The sequence below is a fragment of the Lepisosteus oculatus genome, chromosome 15 (genome assembly GCF_040954835.1).
Source record: "Lepisosteus oculatus isolate fLepOcu1 chromosome 15, fLepOcu1.hap2, whole genome shotgun sequence".
Taxonomy (NCBI): domain Eukaryota; kingdom Metazoa; phylum Chordata; class Actinopteri; order Semionotiformes; family Lepisosteidae; genus Lepisosteus; species Lepisosteus oculatus.
In genome coordinates this window covers 30224785-30244494 of record NC_090710.1, presented here as the reverse complement: position 1 = coordinate 30244494, position 19710 = coordinate 30224785, and the positions used below count along the sequence as shown (strand labels likewise).

Sequence of the window (19710 nt, the reverse complement as noted above, 5' to 3'; positions counted from 1 at the left end):
CTGCAAACCCAACACCAGAAGGATGCTAAGACCTAAACTGTATACTGTACATCCGTTAACCAGAGTATCTGTTTACCAGCACTAACTTGCAAAACTAACCTTGTCTTCCTAATTGTACAGATATCACTAGAATCTAGCCAGTAGAATATTCCAACATGGTCACTGATACATTTCTGGGGTGTGAATTAACTTATTATTTTTGGGTCATTCTTTTCATGTGCATTGCAATTGGTGAATTGGATATATTACATTGGGATGTAGCATAAAAGGCTTAAACTTCACCAATTCATGTTAGATAAAAAACCTTTCTATGAGAACCTGAAAGTACCTAAAAAGCTAGTTAATTCGTTTATAAAATAAAATGAAATAAGGTACTATGTGTTTTATTCATATAAAATCATTGTCCATGCTATATTTTGTCTTATGCAATTTTCACCAGAAAGAAAACAGATACTGTACTTTCGATTCAGACTGTGTCCTTGACTGGGTTCAAACAAGTGTTGGTGCAGAACTGTCACAGATTCATTGGAGTTGCATGTGATGAAACTGATTAAAAATCTTTTTGATATTTTTTTAAAACAAATGGACCTGATATTTCCACCATAAGACATTTTGGTATTATCATTGATGTGCTCTCCAAGTGGGCTTCTATTGTCTCCATGTTATCATGAATGAGGGATCAGCACTGCCTTAAGGGAGCAAACTTAAGACTGACAAAAAAACAACTCAGTTATTATTAGGTCATCAGAATTGCAGCACTCAAAGTCCTGAAAATGACTATATATTCCTGTTGCTGTACAAGTCTTAACATTTTGACATATTCAGCAGTTTTGGACATCTGCCATCTAGGCACTTTGAGATAAAATATCGCTTTATGATTTAATCTACAATTTGTTGAAGGGACCAAGAATGATTTCACTACCAAACAACCCCAAACAAAATATGATGTGATTTGTTCTTGTTTATGGGACCCTTCATGCAGGGGAATAATGCAAAAACCATATTAAAATAAGATGCTTTAAAGTAAGAGTCTTAAAAACGAAAGAGAATTTATGATCAGATGTAGATATTTGCAAGGATCAGGGAAGGAAGTCAGTGAGTGAGATGGAAAATGTTGCAATGGGAAGAAAGATGGATCAGTACTGCTGGGGGTGGATTCATACTGAAGAGATGCTGAGGTGAGCACAATGCAGAGGAATGGCAGGTTTTTTTGGGATATTTGTATATCCACTGATGAAAGATGCTAACTCGCGGGATTACAAACCAATGTCATCCAAACCAAAAGGCAACACTCAGGATAAAAAGTAAGGCGGGAATGACAAATGGTTTTTAAAGAGGATAAAAACCAAAAAGACCTTTTCTTTCAGTGAAAATGGAGCTTCACTTTAAGGATGGTTCCTGGTGAAACTGAAGAATATACATTACCTTGGAGATATCTCCCCCCTCCTTCATTTTCCCTGAGATTCTGGAGGTTTCCATGGAAACCTGATTAGAGTTATGGAAACAAGAGAACTCAATTGTATCTTTTAGAGTTACATAATTGTTGGACTGTAATTATTTTCAATTAACATGTATCACAGTAGAGCGCACATTACAACTAAAAACCGACTGTTTGATACATCCTAGCAGACACAAATACTTAATAAAATATTTAAATTTTAAATAACCCATTCAAGAATGTGACAGTTGGGAATGTAAAAAAAGACATTTACTGAAAGTACCAATGGTTCTTATTAGATTAGTTGTCGATTTCCAAAATGCAACACAGTACAGAGCAGACCTAACAGAAGTTTAAGTTTACAATATTATATTTATATAAATTATTCCATTCTTTCATGTCACAGCTAAATGGCATTCAACAGGGGGCTACATCTGGGATACTGTTGCTCTCCTTAAAAGGAGATGTGGTGTTGTATTTGTATCTGTATAACATTGTGCTTTTGCCTCGATTTCCTCGATCCACATCATCAATGACACACTCACCAACTTCTATGTACACCCCTACAACCATGCTTTGATTAATGCGACACTATTAGCACCCATGGAGCTGTGGTAGCTCAGAGGCAAGGGTGTCCAGCTCCTGACCGGAAGGTCATGGGTTCAGTCCCAGGTAGGGGCAAGTGATGTAGCTCTCATTCCTTCCGGATGGCTCCCAGGACCACTCAGCCTGCTTTCCACTAGAGTACTGGGGGTTAATCCTTCTGGGGGTAACAGGCTGGCTGGAGTGTGATGCTGACCTCATCACCTTTATTGTTGGATGGTCAAGAAAAGTGTTGGCCCTTGCCCCCATTCCCCATGGGCATGGATGGTCTGGAAAGGGACTGACTGGCCTACCTACTAGTGCTCAAATGCAAATGAGTATTTGGCATTATCATATGCATTTCTGTTAAAATTGGTATGGTATATTTTTATTAATACTTCATTTCTCACACTGTCTTTTCTAATAATCTAATAATAATAATAATAATAATAATAATAATAATAATAATAATAATAACAACAATGAATAATATTCCAGACACCCCACTCAAAGTGCTTTACAGGTAAAGGGGATCCCCTCCATCACCACCAGTGTGCAGCCCCACCTGGATGATGATGATGCGGCAGAACACTCCCCACACACCAGCTCTCTCTCAGTAGGCAGGAGAGCACAGTGATGAAGCCAGATCAGAGATGGGGATTATTAGAGGGTCATTTATGGCAAAGGCTGTGGGAAAAATGTGGTAAGGACACTGGGCCTTTTGTTCCCTGATGGTTTTTAGATTCACAATTCAGATCTGAACTTAGACCTCCAGATACACTTTCCATCTTTTCTCTGCCATTTGTTAAAACATGGCACTGGAGGTAAAATACATTACATGATGCTCAGCTCCTGGCCACTGAAAACTGCTTTTGAAGCTTTCTTGGTCTCTGCGGTAAGTGCTGTATCAACCCAGGTATTCCTACAGAAAGTAGAGCTGATATTTTGCATTAGAGACTTGCCTTGGACTCGTGACCTCGGTTAATAACACTGGAATATGCCCCCTGTGTCAGTGAAACCAGGTTCTTTATAGTCCGCTGCAGCAGTCCTCTGGCTTTGAAAAGACCCATTCTTTCTGCACACACTCCAAGCAGCCAAAGCACTCCAAGGCTGTTTCTGTAAAATTACACTCTGCAAATTGATCTGTTTCCCATTCTTCTTTAGAAACCTGACTTCAAACACAGCTAGGTCTTCTTGGAGAACAAGATAACAGTGGAATTCAATTACTCCGTGAATACTATGGATCCGTTTAATGCCATACAAAAAGAAAAAAAAAAGGAAAAGGAAAAATATAACACTTGATGTGTAGGATTTTAGGAATACATTTTAAATATCATCCTTTTATAACAATTATATTGAAGCATCAGACTGTTGTAGTCTAATATGTTTCATAACCATTTTATTGATGCCATCTTAGGACACAATTAACCTGGGAGGTGCAGTTCAGAAGCAGATCTGGGTATGACAACACCTTCAAAGTGTCAAGTCAATCTGCGTAGTGGTTCCCATGACATGGCAATCTGAATTCTAGTTAGGCGCCCATTGTGGTTCATGCTGTGCTACTGTATGTTATGTTATATGTGAACTATACTGTCACTAGAGTGATACCTAACTGGTGTGCAGTTAACTGACCAAAAAGTCATTGAACAGGAGCAGTTTGTGTGAGAGGTTATGTTTTACTAAAAAAGGTAAGTGACCTGTTGTGGGTGAAAAAATGATCATCTCAAGTTTGAATTCATTTAAGGCAGCAGCTGCCAAGAAAGAGGGCATCTCTTCCTCTACTTGGGAGTCTACAGTAAGTCAATACTCTAGTTGTTACTTTCGCTCCTTGTTTCACAAGTGTAACCCTCTCTGCTCCTACCGGGATTTGATCCCCATTCCACAGTGCAGCACTACTCCCTAGACAGTGGATGACTCCACCAGGACAGGAAACCAGGTCCGCTGCCTTTGCAGAGGGCAGTGATGTCACTTCTGTAACTAGCTCAGTGCATGAAAGCAGCGAGCTGCAGAACAGTTATATGGTATCTACAGACAGGGTACGTTTATAAGATTTTCTGGTGGATGACATTATATTTCTTAGATAGTGGTGCAGGTCAGACTAAAGGTTAAAAATTATACACATTTGCCAGACACTGATCTCTATGTTCAGCTTGCAAACTATCATTATAACTTTATAATACAGTATTGAATTTCCTGGTATGTTCAATAGCGAACACTTGCATGTTCTGGGGTTCCAGGGACTTTTACATTTGCTTATGTTGTGACAATAAGATCAATTGAATGAAAAGTGATCACATCCAAGGACGCAAAGCAAATGACTGATTGCTCGTGCAGTGAGAGTAAGGGTTTTGGCTTATCAAGTGTTTCGGCAAACAGCACTAACCTGACACAATCTGACACAAAGCAGCTACCTGTCAGCTCTTAGGAATACCTGAATTCTGCAATTCTAAAACTCCATTTTATGTTTACATATTTCTTACCATTGAAGAATCAAACAAACCCTACCTCACAGAAGCATCTCAAGAACAGGAAAGTATAAGTTTAAGAAAGATTAGGAAATGTTCAATTTGTCAAATTTGCCTTCTATCATGAATTCTTGGAATATCATAAATTCCAAGAGTATTCTTTAAATAGAGTAGAATATTGAGGTAGAAACTATAAATTGTTCAAATCACATACAGTATAATTTAAATATAAATGCAATTACATGCACAAATGCAATTCATATAGTACTGTATGACTACACAGAGTACTGTACATCGTGTCTTTTCATGACTTGTATTGTGTATGTGAGTCTTTTTCTGCAGCCTCAGATGAATTGTTAGCAGAGCACTGTGTGATGCAAGCAACTTCCCCCTGATCCACCTATGTCATTCAAAGCCTAATCAGGTCAGGTGGCTGCTATGCGAAACTCCTTCATCATTTTACTCTTTGCTAACTCCCTTGTTGACTTTGCTGTATACTTCATTGTTATGCAGGACTATAAAACTACATCTGATAACTTGATGCTTTGTGTTTTTCTTTTTTTATTTTGCAGAAAGCACAGAGTGCTCAAACACTTTTGTCTGTCACAAAGCTCCAAGGAACTACCAGTAAGCCGATGAAAATATTCTTAAGAGTTTTAAAGTTTTAGATGCAGGAACTTTCATGAACTTCTTGTTTTGCTGAACTGGACAAACTTGAAGTTCAGTAGTTACAGATAAACTTCAACAACACAACTGTGACAAAGAGCCTTTCTGGATGTTTGGATGTTTGACTTTAACTCACTTCATTTGTGATAGCTTGACCACATGGATGAGGTAGTTAGAACACAACTAAGAGCACAGAAGCATATTTAACACCACTTTATTAACAATTTCTTGCATTAGGAACGATCTTTTTGCATACCCCAGCTTGCTCTCCATGAGACACAGACACACAGACAGGGAGAGAAGCTGGGGTATGCAAAAAGATAATTCCTAATGCAAGAAATTGTAAGGGTTAATAAAGTGATTGTACAGCACCCCTGGAGCAGTTGGGGTTAAGGGCCTCAATGGAGTAGGATTCCAGTGCCAGCTGTGGGACTTGAACCAGCAACCTTCCAGCCACAGAGCCACCACTCCACCCCCAAAGCTTACAGCACCTGGCATTCCCAGGCAGTCTCCCATCCAAGTACAAACCAGGCCCAACCCTGCTTAGCGGCTAAGATCAGGCATATTCAGGGTGGTGTAGCTGCATGAATGATTGCTTGTGATCACACCCTGATACTGATTTAATAAACTTAATTGGGACCAAAACGTTATTTTGTTCAGGCTTCATTCACACTTCACTGACCAGCTAAGAAATCTGCAGGACTTTAATGTGTTGCTTCAATGTGATACAGATCATGATCTGCATCTACAATTTTCAAACACACACTCAAAATAAATAAAACATGACTGCAGTCAGAGCTAGACTTCACAGCAAACTCAAAACTGATATATTTACATTTGGACCCTACTATATGAAAACAGTTTAACATATATCCAGACTAAAAAAGAAACAACTTAAAGACGTTCAGGTGGGGAGCTGCGTCAGCATGCGTAGGCTGCAAAGGAACAGGTTATAGATTTATTCCATACTGGAAAGAGAAGAAATTAAACACAACGTTTCGGCTGTGGAGCCTTTACACCCGAAGAAGGCTCCACAACTTTGAACTTGAATGCTGCCCTTCAATTTTTTCATAAAATAGGTCCGTTACTTGGTGAGGTTTCCTAACACGATGTTCTTTTAACACAATTTTTTAAATATCAAACACTAAGCTCACTCCCCCTGGCAAACAGGCCTGTGTAAATAGCAACATTAGTGCAAAGTGAAATGCAAATGCAACCCAACATCCTAAAAATCAGAAACACAAACACTTAACAAAAAAGGCCCACAGCGAGGACACGTATTGTTCTGCGCTGAGCAAAGACAGAACATTGATTCCGCAGAAACCCTGTTGGGGTGGCTCTTTTTATGACACTGTTTTTCTTTCAGTCACTCAGGAGCAGTAAAAGGAGATGAGTCCAACTCCTAATGACTTTCTTCAGCTGATGTGCAGAATGAATGGAAAACTGCAGAGAAAGCTCCAAATTGCTGATAAATTACGGAGCTGCTGAGGCATGCCGGTACACGACTGCATTCATTAAGAAGCTTGTTTCTCAGGATGTTCACACTGAGTTTGCAGTCCCCCCCCTCCCCACCCGTTTGCTGAAGGGCTTTTGTACTGAATGTCAAAGAAAGCCGGCATGCCTACGAACGCTAACGCGCATTTTCCATCCCTACTGGAAAGCAAACAAGAGAAAAAAAAAAAAGGAAGGTCTGACCCCCTCCACCAAACACACTTTATTTTTAAGTTCTCTGTAACAGTTGCCGCTTGTGAAGCTGAACAGCTGTGTTTGTGCAGAGAAAGCAAACAGAGCAGGGGAAATTAAACGAGTTGTTATGGGAGCGCAGTCGAGTGGTGGTTTTCCTTCGTTGAATTAACAATCTTCTACACCCTGATGTACAGTACATTAGCAAAACTAAAACTCTTCGTGGTCGTGCTCCAACCACACCCTGAGCCCCTGTAACTGACTGATAAATCCTGAGATTCTGAGAACTAATTACACAAAGGAAACTGATCTGCTCCCGGTGGCTAATGAAGAGCAAACACTCAGTTTCTTGCCACCCTGATGAATTTTAGTCAGTATTGTTCCTTCCACATCAAAACATGTCATGCTAATGCCAGCACCACCTGACAGGAATATCTTACAAATCAACTTGGGATAGAAGCTCATGGAAAAAGGTCTTCATTTCAGTAGTCCCAAGAGCTAACATCAATAGGCAGCAAGTATAACATTATTTTATGTGATTAGAGCACAATTCATTCGCAAGTGGAAACTTGTGGAACTACATTTAAAACTGGGAACAGGAGGCATTTTTTTACCCAAGGGTCTGTGGGAATATGGAACAAGCTACTCCACCATGGTATTGAAGCTGAAATCCTGGTGTCATTCAAGAAGCAGCTAGATGAGTTCCTTGGCTCAATTAACTACTAACTACCAAACTATATTAGGTAAGATTAGGCTTGTAATTTGTTTTATGTTATTATCCGTATTGTTTTGATTTAAGTTCCTAAAGGGCATGGATATTTCTGTATCGCAAGTGACATTATTAAACGCAGACATCTTCAAACAAGAAGATATTTCTGGAAAGGAATGATGTCTGTAATTAGGACTACGCTCATTTATAAACGTGTACAGAAGAGGGGAAAAGCTAAGGGAATTTAAATGAGTTTAAAGGCTCCTTTCTTTGTGAAATCAGAGCTGTGTGGATTGCTTTACAACAACTCAATAGCTTTGAAGTAAACTGCAAACAATTAATCATTTTCATTTACAGTAATATAAAGTAATCAACCATTACAAGAATGCCTTCGAGCTGGCCTTCCAGGCTCACATCTGCAGTGGCGTAATTTATTTAGGACACACTCACTGAGTGGTTATAAGAGATGCTAGCACTCTTCACACAGGCTGAGCACAAACAATCAATTGAATTGGGGCTCACCCAGATTTACTGACTGCTTCTTAAACAATCAATGCTAATGGTCCATATTAAAGCACTCTTTATGACTGCCGATACATAAGAAAGGCTCAGCTATGAGACTGTTTCCCTTCAGGTCCATCAAACAATACAGCTAATGAATGGACCTTTCTGCCTCTTCTACATTCTCCACTGATCACAGGTGCTCTTTTGAAATATAACAACAGTTAAGTCCGTAAAAAGGCTTTTGTTGTCTTATTACCTGAATAACATCCTTACAATACTGCGGCCAATGTCCTGTGCAAAATTATCCACTTTTCTTCAGACTTTCTTGTGTGTGCCCCATGTGCCCACCAGCACTTTTTCAGAATTAAAATATGTATTTAAATAAATGTATTTACGAATATCTGTTCTTGTCTTACCCAAAACAAACTAAAATAATTGGTCACTGTGTCCCTAACTAGCCATATGGCTTACAAATTCTTCAGCTTCCAGCAAGTACATTTTATACTGTACTGTACGTTTGAGGCGATAGCAGATCCTACTGGATCAGATAGGAGATTGCCCAATTGCCCACTTTACACCCTGGACTTCAAACTCATTATTCTCAGAGTAATTGGTCTTTAATTATTAATATTACATGAGATTAAGTGGGATTCCTACAGAAAATATCCCACACCAAAGTTAGGAAGGCTAGGTTATTAACCATGGTGTCCTGGATGGATGAACTCCACTCTTGGCTTGGGCAATGTGACTCATCTCTCAAGCCTGATCTCCCTGATATGCTGTGATCTACTTGGTTTGCTGGAACATACAGGTTTCCTCAATTTACCTAGGTACTGTAGGAGGCGCAATTCAAAGGTAAGATAAGATCACTTTGATGGCCATATACAATTTCTTGCACTAGGAATTTGTCTTTTCGCATTCCCTAGCTTGCTTTCCATGAGACACACAGGCACACAGACAGGGAAAGAGGCTGGGGGTCAGAGCGCAGGGTCAGTGATTTACACAGCACCCCTGGAGCAGACGGGGTTAAGGGCCTTGCTCAGGGGGCCAACAGAGTAGGATTCCTCTGCCGGACACAGGATTTGAACCAGCAACAGGCACAGATCCTTGGCCACAGTGTCACCACTCTGGTGCGTGGACTGAGTCCCCTCTTACAGTATGTGTACATGTGCTTTGGGGTGAAAGTGACTGGAAGTCAATATACACTGTAAATAGACCCAACCAGCCAGCCAGCACAAGATCTCTGTGCTCTTTTTCTGTATACCTGACTCATAAAGCAAACTAAAAAAAGAGTAACTGCTAGTCGATTGAGGGAATGAAATAGCTGTTAATTAGTTCGGCTTTATACTGAAACTAGAATAATTATTTGTGCTAAAAAAGCTCATAGGGGTGAGTTTAAAAAAATATTTTTATTCTGCTCTGTTGGTACACAACAGTGCCTCTTCATTGAACCAGACATAAATCCCATCCTAGGACGCATATCTTGAATTGACAAATTAATTTCTAAAGTAATGAAATAATGTGATAGCATAATTAGGAATGGTGTGAATGATAATGATTAATTCAGGTTGGGGGATCAGCCACAAACTTGATAAAATGTCAAATGGCCATCTTCCTTCTGTGTCTCAGCAGCAGCAAAAAGTTAATTACAGTTGCTGAGTGAAAAAAGCTAAGATTTGCCTAATAGCTTTTTCCTGCATTAAATTACGAGACTGCATTGGCTCAAAATATATTAAAACACAATTATACCAGAATAATTGCTAGAAACTGGAGCCTGAACATTAATATATATTATATGAAATAAATACTTGTGTGGACTTGTATTCATAGAAATACATTAATGTATATATGTGGATGGACACACTGATTTGAAATAAGGATTTTCTTTAAATTGCTTAATCTACCAAGAATTAAGTTTGTATGGCACAGAGACCTGTTCTGCTAACTAATGTGAGATGTTTGGAATTTGACAGGAGGCTCAAGACTGAAACCAATTTAATGCTCCTGTGATTCTTTCTCAACTGTAAATCACAGATGCTCTTCATTACTTTCTTTCTCACATTAATATCCTTATTTGTAATAATAATAATAATAATAATAATAATAATAATAATAATATTAAGAATAAGAATAAGAATAAGAATAATTGCTTACACTTACACAACCTCCACCATAATAGAAAGGGCTGCATGTTATATAATATTTAATAGGTCAAAACACAATACTATGACATCATGATCATTATGAATAATCATTATGAATGTCTTCATGCTTCAAACAAATAAGTATAAGCCATTACAGATTGTTGTGTTTCAAAATTCTGGAAGGAACTACTTTTCTTTCTTTGAACTCAGAAAATTATTGTAAATGTGTTGTAGCTACAGTACGCACTAACATCAGTGATACAACTGCAAATAAAATACCCTTAAACACTGGATGATCAAACTGTAATTGAAGTAATATGACATAAACACTGTATGCTTAAGACAACTGCAAGTCCTTTTAACAGTGAAAGGGGTGTCAGGTAAAATGAAATGCCAGTGAATTCTATGTAAATATAATACATAAACTCTTCATTCACTGTTTCATTCAGTGGTTAAGTTAGTTGCTACGTACTTTCAACTCTCTGAAAAGGTCAGATACTTATCCAACAATTACACTTTTACATTTTTCACCCACTAACCACATGCAAAAAACATTGAATACAAAGTAAACCTATTCATTTGACAGCAACTTGAATGATTAAAATCCATTTTTGGCTGACTGAATCTGGAAAAATGGCCAAGCTGATGGTTTGGTTAAAACATAAGATAGACTATGACAGAGATCTCCAACCCTGAACCTGGAGAGCTTCAATCACCAGTTTCTAAAGATATGGGAACAATTTTATTGTGATCAATTAAACAGGTGATTTATTAAATAATTTTAGAGATCATTCAGGACTAAATCTAAGTACTCTTTAGGGATCCGAGTTCTCTCAATTAAACAAATTACTTGCTTGATTTGTCAATAGGTGTTGTCAATCTTTAAAGAGAAGTGACTTATAAGACTAATTAGACTGGGGCTCTCCAGGACCAGGCTTGGAGATTATGAAATTGCTTAAATTTTTACACCTCAGTTATATTCATGACCTTTTGCAGGTATGGATGGCATGATTCTATTTTCTGCATTTTCTGCGTTCGTAGACTTCAAACATTTGGATATAAGTTTCAAAACAGTTCCAAGGAGTATTTTGTACTTCCACTTTTTAAAATAAGTTAAAACAAAAACGTAAAATACTGTATGTAACATTTTTCCTTGGATTTTTTTAAACCAGTGGGGCATTTTAACACAGTAGTTCTAAAACTGTTTTTCGTTCAAGGTCCACTGATGCTTTCTGAAAAGGTTCTGCATCTTAAAAAAATGAAGACAGAGAAAACAATAAAAAAACTAAAGCATGAAAATGTCACCATAATGTGGTATTTGGCTTCAAGGTATAAAGGGGAACCACTACAATAAGGTGGTGATGTCAGTAATAAAGTCCACCCTCTGATATGTGATAATATCGCCCTCTGCTGGTCACTGTGTTCGGGGCATTTATAAGAATGCCATCTTTTAAAACTAATATTTTTGTAGGGGAAAAAGTGTTTCTCTTATTACCTTTGACTATGAGGAGCTACACACACAGTGATGAAGAACTGCTGTATGTGACACTGGAGCCATTCCTTTAGTTTTTATAAACTCATCTGGCTTAGTCTGGTCCACAGGGTTCCCTGCATCTCAGGACTCTTCTGTGGTTTGAAATCCAGTTGCATACTAAGGCTTTGATTAATTTTTGTAGCTAATTAGAAATGATGGCCTTTACTTGCCAGAATTATATTAATTTTAAAAAGTGTTTTTTTCTCAGCCTTTTAAAAAAGATCTTGTAAAAAAGAGATACAACTTCAAACATAGGACGCAGCTGTATTACAAAGAGAGAAGATTAAAATTAAACACCGAACCACACAATGCATTCTGTTCAAGTGGCAAGGACTGCAAGTATCAGGCAACTTTAGCAGCATTTCATCTCTGAGGTGCTTGGACTTTAATTACAACTTTATCAGCGGAAGAGAAGAAATTAAAGACACAGATTCCTCTCAGATTGATTATGGATAAAGGATTATAAAGTGACAGTTGTTTAGAAGTGGTGCAAAACTAATTAAATTCATTAATTAGGTTTCACGATTAATCATTTTAAGCCAAGATAGTAATCAGTTTTTCTTTAATGTGTATCAATTGCACATACAGTATGTGTAAATGTTTACACATCCACAACTTATACTGAAGGAGAAAATATACACATCTCTCGCTCATGGAGTTTCTTCCTCTGTAAATGACTGTCTATTAAGATTGGAAATTAAATGGAATTATATCTTAGAATGTTAAGTTATAAACGTTTTTGATTTATTTATTGCTGGTACTTTTGATCCCCCCCAAACCCCTACTTAAACTTGTTTTTAAAGATGCCCAGGGGAGTCAGCTTCTAAAGTGTGCTTGGATAGTTTGTTCCAATGAACCGCAATACTCGGTGTCAAGAAGTGATTCCTAAATACACTTTTGTTCATATTTTATTGAAAGAATAATAAATAAGGACAAGTGTCGGATTCAATTACTTTCACTTTGATTTTTAAATGAATATTTAAACAATTTAAAATGCCTTGCAGAATAAGGTTGAGTACACATTCTAACTGTTATCTAATAAGATCCTTTTCTTTTTCTTTTTTAATGAAAGTATAAAGGAAATTAGACTCATCCACTGATTACACGTATGGAGATACAGTAACAAAAGTGGCTTCTTTTTAGCTTTCATGAATAGCTAAAAACAGACCACATCGTTCACTACGTCAGAGGTGACAGTCACTAGCTCTATGGTCTGTACCTCGGCACTAGAGCACTGGACATTTCGGGAAAGGGAATTGGAGCAGAACTGTTCAGAAGGTGTGTCATATTCATGAACAGAAAACAGAGAGCAGATAAAAACATTCAAAGGCTGCCCCACACCTCTCTACCTCTACTATATGGCTAGGGAAAATATTCTGAGTGGGTTGATCTACAGTGGCCAATATGTTAAAAGGCAATAGCTTTTAAACTGGAACATTATAACCTCAACAGCTTCACTTGGAAGGGCAGCACAAGAGGCACATTGCAGGCACAGTGCTTAGTGCTGCTGTGGCTCCTGTGCCAGAGTCTTGGGTTTAATTCTGGCCTTGAGCACCTCTTCATATGGTGCTTGCTCATTCACCCTGTCTTCATGCTGGAATTTCTTCTTCTCCGAGTGCTCTGTTTTTTTCCTACCTCCCAGAGGCATGCGGATTGGCTTTGAGTGCCCATGTAGGGACCCTGAGAGAGGGGTTGGAAAGCTGTTCCCTTGTATGAGCACTACTAGTTACATCCTACTGCGACTGAAAAAGAACAAAATGAGCATTTGAGTGCCGTAAGGTCATTCACTTGGCCATCCTGCAGCCATGTCACCCTGCAACTCACCACTGGCAGCCCCACTGGAGCTCAGCAGGGGTGAGCCTGGTCAATACCTGCAGGAGAGACCTCCTGGGAAAAACTAAAGTTGCTGCTGGAAGAGGTGTTAGTGGGGCCAGTAGGGGGCGCTCACCCTGCGGTCCATGTGGGTCTTAATGCCCCAGTATAGTGATGGGGACACTATACTATAAAAAGGCAGCATCCAAAAACCAAGGTCCTGACTCTCTGTGATCATGAAAAATCCCAGGACGTTTCTTAAAAAGAGTAGGTATGTCATCCCAGTGTTCTGGCCAAATTTCCCCCACCTGAAACAGAGTTCAGGTGGGGAGCTGCATCAGCATGCGTAGGCCACAAAGAAACAGGTATTAGGTTTATTCCATGCTGAAAAGAGAAGAAAAGAAACAACTTTTCGTCTGTGGAGCCTTCTCATACTAGAAGAAGCCTCCAAGGCCGAAACGTTGTTTTTCCTTTCTTCTCTTTTCAGCATGGAATAAACCTATTACTTGTTCCTTTGTTGCTTATCTCCCACAGAGTGTGTCTCTGGTCACCACTCTGGGGCTTTGCTTAGGAAAGTTGTGCTCTGGAGTAAAGAGCACCATTTACTTGTCTTCCTTAAGGAGTCTTCGATCTCCAGTACCAAAGGCCCACTGATCTGTTAGGTTCTACAAATGATTCAATTATTGTGCTATAAAATGAGGGAAATTATGATTATTTCAGAAAGGTACTATATATCATTGGATTTTAAAAGTCTCAGGCTTAACACAACTACAACACCTGCAGTCAGCCCGGCATTCCAATGAAATTGTGCTGGCCTCTGCACGTGTCTGTGGCATTTACTTTGAGGATCATAGCCCCCGGCAATTAATGCATGTTGATGAACTGCAACTGTAACCAGCTGATTCATATGTTAGCAATGCATAATAACATTTCACAATAGTTTTCTACATGTCTTGAGAACAAATGAATAATAAAGAATAAAGTTAGTAAAATGTATCCTGTGTTCCAACTAGTTCAGAACTAGTTCACTCTTTTCTGTCAGATGCCAGTTTCTGCAGGAGTTTAACTCCAGAGATGAAAACTGATAGTACCTGCATGACCCATTCATTTCTATACCCCTATACCTGGATCTTGGGTACTAGCTGCCAAGAAACAAGCAAACTACCTACAGTACAGAAACTTAGCAGATGCAGTGACAATAATAAATAGACCAACAATTCATAAAAACACAAAATGCAAAACCCTAAGATCTCCAGAGCGATTAAAGAAACCCATCTTTGCATAAGATATTTCCAGTCCCGTATTTTTCTGCACATGAAACAGTTAGATCAGTTTGTACTGGCACATGGAGGATTGCCATCAAAGTCAATATTGTACACGAGCGTTTTCTATAAAGTAAAGCATGCATACCAACATGGGCACAATTTAAATGACACATTGAAATGTCCTTTTGCCCTAAGAAGTAATTTTCAGTGGAGTAAATCACATGACAAATTATGCACTAAGGTATTGGCATCTTAGCCCATTGCAAAATAATGGTAATGTGTGAGAATAATGTTATGATGTTGATTGCAGTTCTTGAGATCCTGATTATGTTAATTTTTATGTCACCCTTTGATATTTTTACATTTAAATTGATTAAAGCAGCAGCTTCAATGTGTAATTACCTAGGTAGAATTACACAAGTGAAAGTCTCAAATGGTATAAATATAAGGTAACACCCTTGTGCTGCTTGATCCTCAGAAAGTGAGCATTAGGTAACAAGATCGTTGATGGACTTTAAACGTCTGTATAATTATCTACAGTGTCTGAGCCATTTTTAAATAGTACCCAAGGCTTATGATATCTTGTAACATACTGTATCTGCTCTAATCTTATTTGAAGTCTGCTTCAACCAAGGTCATTCCTTAAAGTAGTTATTTGAGTAAATGAGTCAGTTTTAAAAAATAAACATCATAAACATAATTCAATGAAAAGGCTCATATTGTTATATTTTACCTGGTTATTAAAAATCAAGCAACAAATTGTTCGATTTCCATACTTTGGGGCCAAGATTGTTTTTAATGTACTGTATATAGGATGACCTGTAATTCAATGAGAGAAACTTATTTTCACAAGGTAGCTGAGCTTCAAAACAATCTCTTCTTTCATTGAATTTTCAAAAATATAAAACTACAGTATGTACACTACATACTGTACACTACAGTGTGCCACATACACTACAGTATATCCAATAAAGCAGTGGGCTTCCTCCATAAGCAGCAAAATGAATTCAACAGAGCACCGAGGAACAGATTCATTTTCACCATCTATTGACAAAGTTCATGTTAATATCTTCATTGTAACACCGTAAATCATTTGTAACCTAAAATGAAACCTGCAGTGTTTCTAAAGCAGCTGACCAAAAAATCAAAAATCAAATCAAATCAAAGTTTATTTATCCAATTCACAACAATACAGCATGGAGCAGTAGTTGCTAACAATGAAATGTCTTTTCAGCGAGCTCAGAACGCCTACCCCTCTTCCTATGACACTGTCTTCTTCCCAGTACAGGTACAGGTGAGACACCACAGTCCAGATAGTTGGCAGTAATTATTGGTGTCAGCCATATATCTATTATTTATATATTTTTTACTTTAAAAAAACCTACTGTATCTATTCCATGAAGGTTTTTCCATGCAAATGTTTGAAAATAAAAAGTTTGCTTCTTTGAATTTACAATTTTGACAATTTAACAATGGCCCTGCATTTGTGCTTCTTTTTAACCTTTTTCACTTAAGATGAAGTGTTTACTACGACATCATGCTCCAGAATGTGAATACTGTCATCTGCACTAGTGAAATGATATCCTGTGTTTATACCATTATGAATCTTTTATACTATGTGGATAATATGTAACTCCAAGTCTGTGAAAACAGAAATAAGGTGTAGTGAAGAATGACATATATTTTGGCATTGCGATAACATGACAGTACTCTGAGACTAGAAGAATGTCATGTTACTGATGTGCAAAAAATGTGTAAAAAGTATAGTAACCCAGACACAAATATATACAGTATAAAGATATAGAATATAAAATATTTTAATTCAAGTGCGGCTGCTTACAGAAGGATGAAACCTTTGAGATCATCAAAACAATTTTTTTCATCTTGGGAGAATGGCGTATTGCTTTATGGCTCGAAAAATATTTGCTCATGATTTCTTTAGCTCTTTCACAAGATATGATCTTAGGTTATTAGGTTGATTTTTCAGCTTCTCCTCTTTTTGCTGACACTTAATGTTCCTGATATCCATCTCTGCCTTTTCTTATCCTACAATTCAGAATTTGTCATCACTGGAATCCAAAACACAGGGAAAATTGCCAAAGAAAATGTTAGATTCCCACTCTGAACTGTACGGAAGCAGGTCATTACTGGAGTAAACCAGCTCCTTAGAAAGAGAAGTTCACATAACTCAGCATAAGTGCGGTTGAGTGTTAGGATACTAACTATTAATACACATAACAGTCTGAATTATTTCAGTAAAGAAAAACCCTACAGTACAATGGACTTGTGATGTTGTTATGATCAAATACTTATATATATTTTATGTTTTTAAAATACAAACAAATCTCAGAAACATTTAGGCATGCTCTGTGCATAAGAGATTACTGTAACTTATTGTCCTTAAATGCTCCGATCCTTTCAGGGTCAGTCCCGGTGCCAAAATCAAATTGGTAAAAGGTCATTAGTTTAGGAAAAGGAAGAGAGAAGAAAAAATCTGAAAGTAGGTGTAGAAAGCATTCTGCTTTGACTGGTGCCCCATACAGAAGGAAAAATATCCATTCTAACCTCTGACGTCCCGGGAAACAGACTAAGACAGTCTGATGTGTGAAGGGATGTGGCACCCCCTCTGTGGAAAACCACTTTGTTACATTCATAATCATTTTACGGAGCTTTTGCTGTTTTTGTTTATCTTAATTTTTTCTTAGACAAGTTGACACCCATGTTCATTAGCAGTTTTATTTGGAATGTGTTGTACAGTATGTTTCTCCACATGCTGCTTAAATTGCACTTTTGGGGATGAATAAAGTATTTGAACACCTTCAAAAGACTGGCTTCTAATTCTATTTGCATAGCACCAATCATGGCACCAACAGGCTCTCTTTCATAACACAGTTTGGTGTCTCATATCACTTCACTGAAACTACTGGGTAGGATTAAAGCACAAATTTGTTATCAGACAATACCCTTGTAGAAATGCATCACTCCACAACTGAAGAAGGCTCACCAGCTGAAACGGATGTTGTTTTTCTTTCTACTTTTTTAGCATGAAATTAATGTTTACTTGTTCCTTTTACATCACTGTAAAACAATAAAAAAGGATAAAACCAAACTTTGAAGGGAAAATGCAATGGACGTGAGAATTTTAATTGCTTATGTTAAAGCAGGAAGTTTTCTTTAAATCTCTACCATTCATTTACACGACTCCCTGATTCCCAACAAAAATGAGAACAGTTATTTATTATAAAAATATTCTTTATATGGAAATTGCATGGAAAAATAAATGACATAAATGTTTAAATAAACATGTTTTTTAATCAGCAATTATAGAGTAAAAAGAAGACAATCAGTGGGAAGTGCTTGTTCGTCTCTGAAAAGCAGCAGAAAACTAATTAGTCACATCTAATTTAACCAACGAAGGAATCCAAAAATCCGAGAACAGAAAGTTTTTTTTGATACACACATATTTAACTATTAAAATTACAGATAATCTTCAAAGCAACACAGGATAAAAAGGCGTGTGAATAAACTGCCACTACTGTATATTGGCAATATGTGTTTTTATCATCATTTTTTCATTAAAGAAAACCATCTGACGTACTGTACTGTATTTGGTTAATTCCTCACACTTGTGGCAGTCCCTGCCTGCTATTCTAAAATCCACTTCCCCTCACCACATTTACACTATGGCAGTCTTACAGTATGGCCACCAAGACACTTTGCAGTTCTGAACCCTTTTAAGTAGGAAGTCAACAGGTGATGACTTGCGCACACTGGCAAAGCAGAGAGGAAGCAAAGCTTCAGCAGCAGTGACTCACCTGTAGGAGCTCCCAGCGAGTGTTGAGATCTTCCACTCTGCTGAGGTTGAATTGAGAAAGCTGGACGTCTGGGGGACCGAAGAGTGAGGCCAGGTCATTCACCTGTGTGACATTCTCTTTGATGGGTGCCACCTCCGCCCGAAATGCCTGAGGAAACACAAAACAGCTTGCTTACTGATTTAAGCGACGACATAAATGAGTCCATTCAGCTCACCTGGCTTGTTTGGTCGCTTGAAGCTCATTGATTCAAAGACCTCATTCAGCCAGCTTTGTTTTTTGACAGAAGCCAGGGAATCAGTTTTGACAGCACATTAAAAAATACTTTCTATGGCTTTTTATTTCAACATGGCATAGATCATGTGTTCTATACCCTCACCACGCTTTGTGCAAAATGTTCCACCTGCACTCAGTTTTACTGTACCGTATGTCCCTGTGGTTTCCACTTGTATTCCCTCCCTGGTTAGTGTTTGACTGGGGTGACTTTGTCACTGACTTTAAGTATTTTGAATCATTGAATCAGGTCACTTCCTTGCCTTTACGCCTGGGAATGTATCTGGTTGCTCTTCTCTGGAATGATTCCAAAGCACTGCTATCGATAGCTGGCCTAGATGATTCAGTATCCTCAAATACTGTCTAATTCAACAAAGAATCTGGGCAGACAGATTATGCTGAAGCAGCAGTATTCCTAATAGATGGACGTGTGGAAGCATTTGGTTACATTTCTGTTTGATTTGTCAGCAGCCATATCACCCTGATCACAGGGCGCTCACCCTGCGGTCTGTGTGAGTCCTAATGCCCCAGTATAGTGATGGGGACACTATACTGTAATCAGGTGCTGTCCTTCAGATGAAACGTAAAACCGAGGTCCTGACTCTCTGAGGTCATTAAAAATCCCAGGGTGTCTCTCGAAAAGAGTAGGGATGTAACCCTGGCGTCCTGGCCAAATTTCCCATTGGCCCTTCCAATCATGGCCTCCTAATAATCCCCATCTATGAACTGGCTACATTACTCGGCTCTCCTCCCCACTAATAGCTGATGTGTGGGGAGTGTTCTGGCGCACTATGGCTGCCGTCGCATCATCCAGGTGGGGCTG

General features: G+C 38.3%; 1 protein-coding gene across 14 annotated transcripts in view; it reads right to left on the bottom strand.

Moving 5' to 3' along the window:
- The window catches only part of dmd (dystrophin), a 726399-nt gene that overhangs the window by 107468 nt on the left and 599221 nt on the right, over positions 1-19710 (bottom strand). For 10 of the 14 annotated variants that reach the window (XM_015364174.2, XM_015364177.2, XM_015364182.2 and 7 more), the window contains 2 exons: positions 18618-18764; positions 1426-1485 (listed from right to left, as the gene is read on the bottom strand). In XM_015364174.2, coding sequence (XP_015219660.1) covers positions 1426-1485; positions 18618-18764 — 207 coding nt within the window. The remainder of the gene's footprint in view (positions 1-1425; positions 1486-18617; positions 18765-19710) is intronic. The other 4 variants (XM_015364179.2, XM_015364187.2, XM_015364183.2 and 1 more) reach the window with 1 other exon arrangement.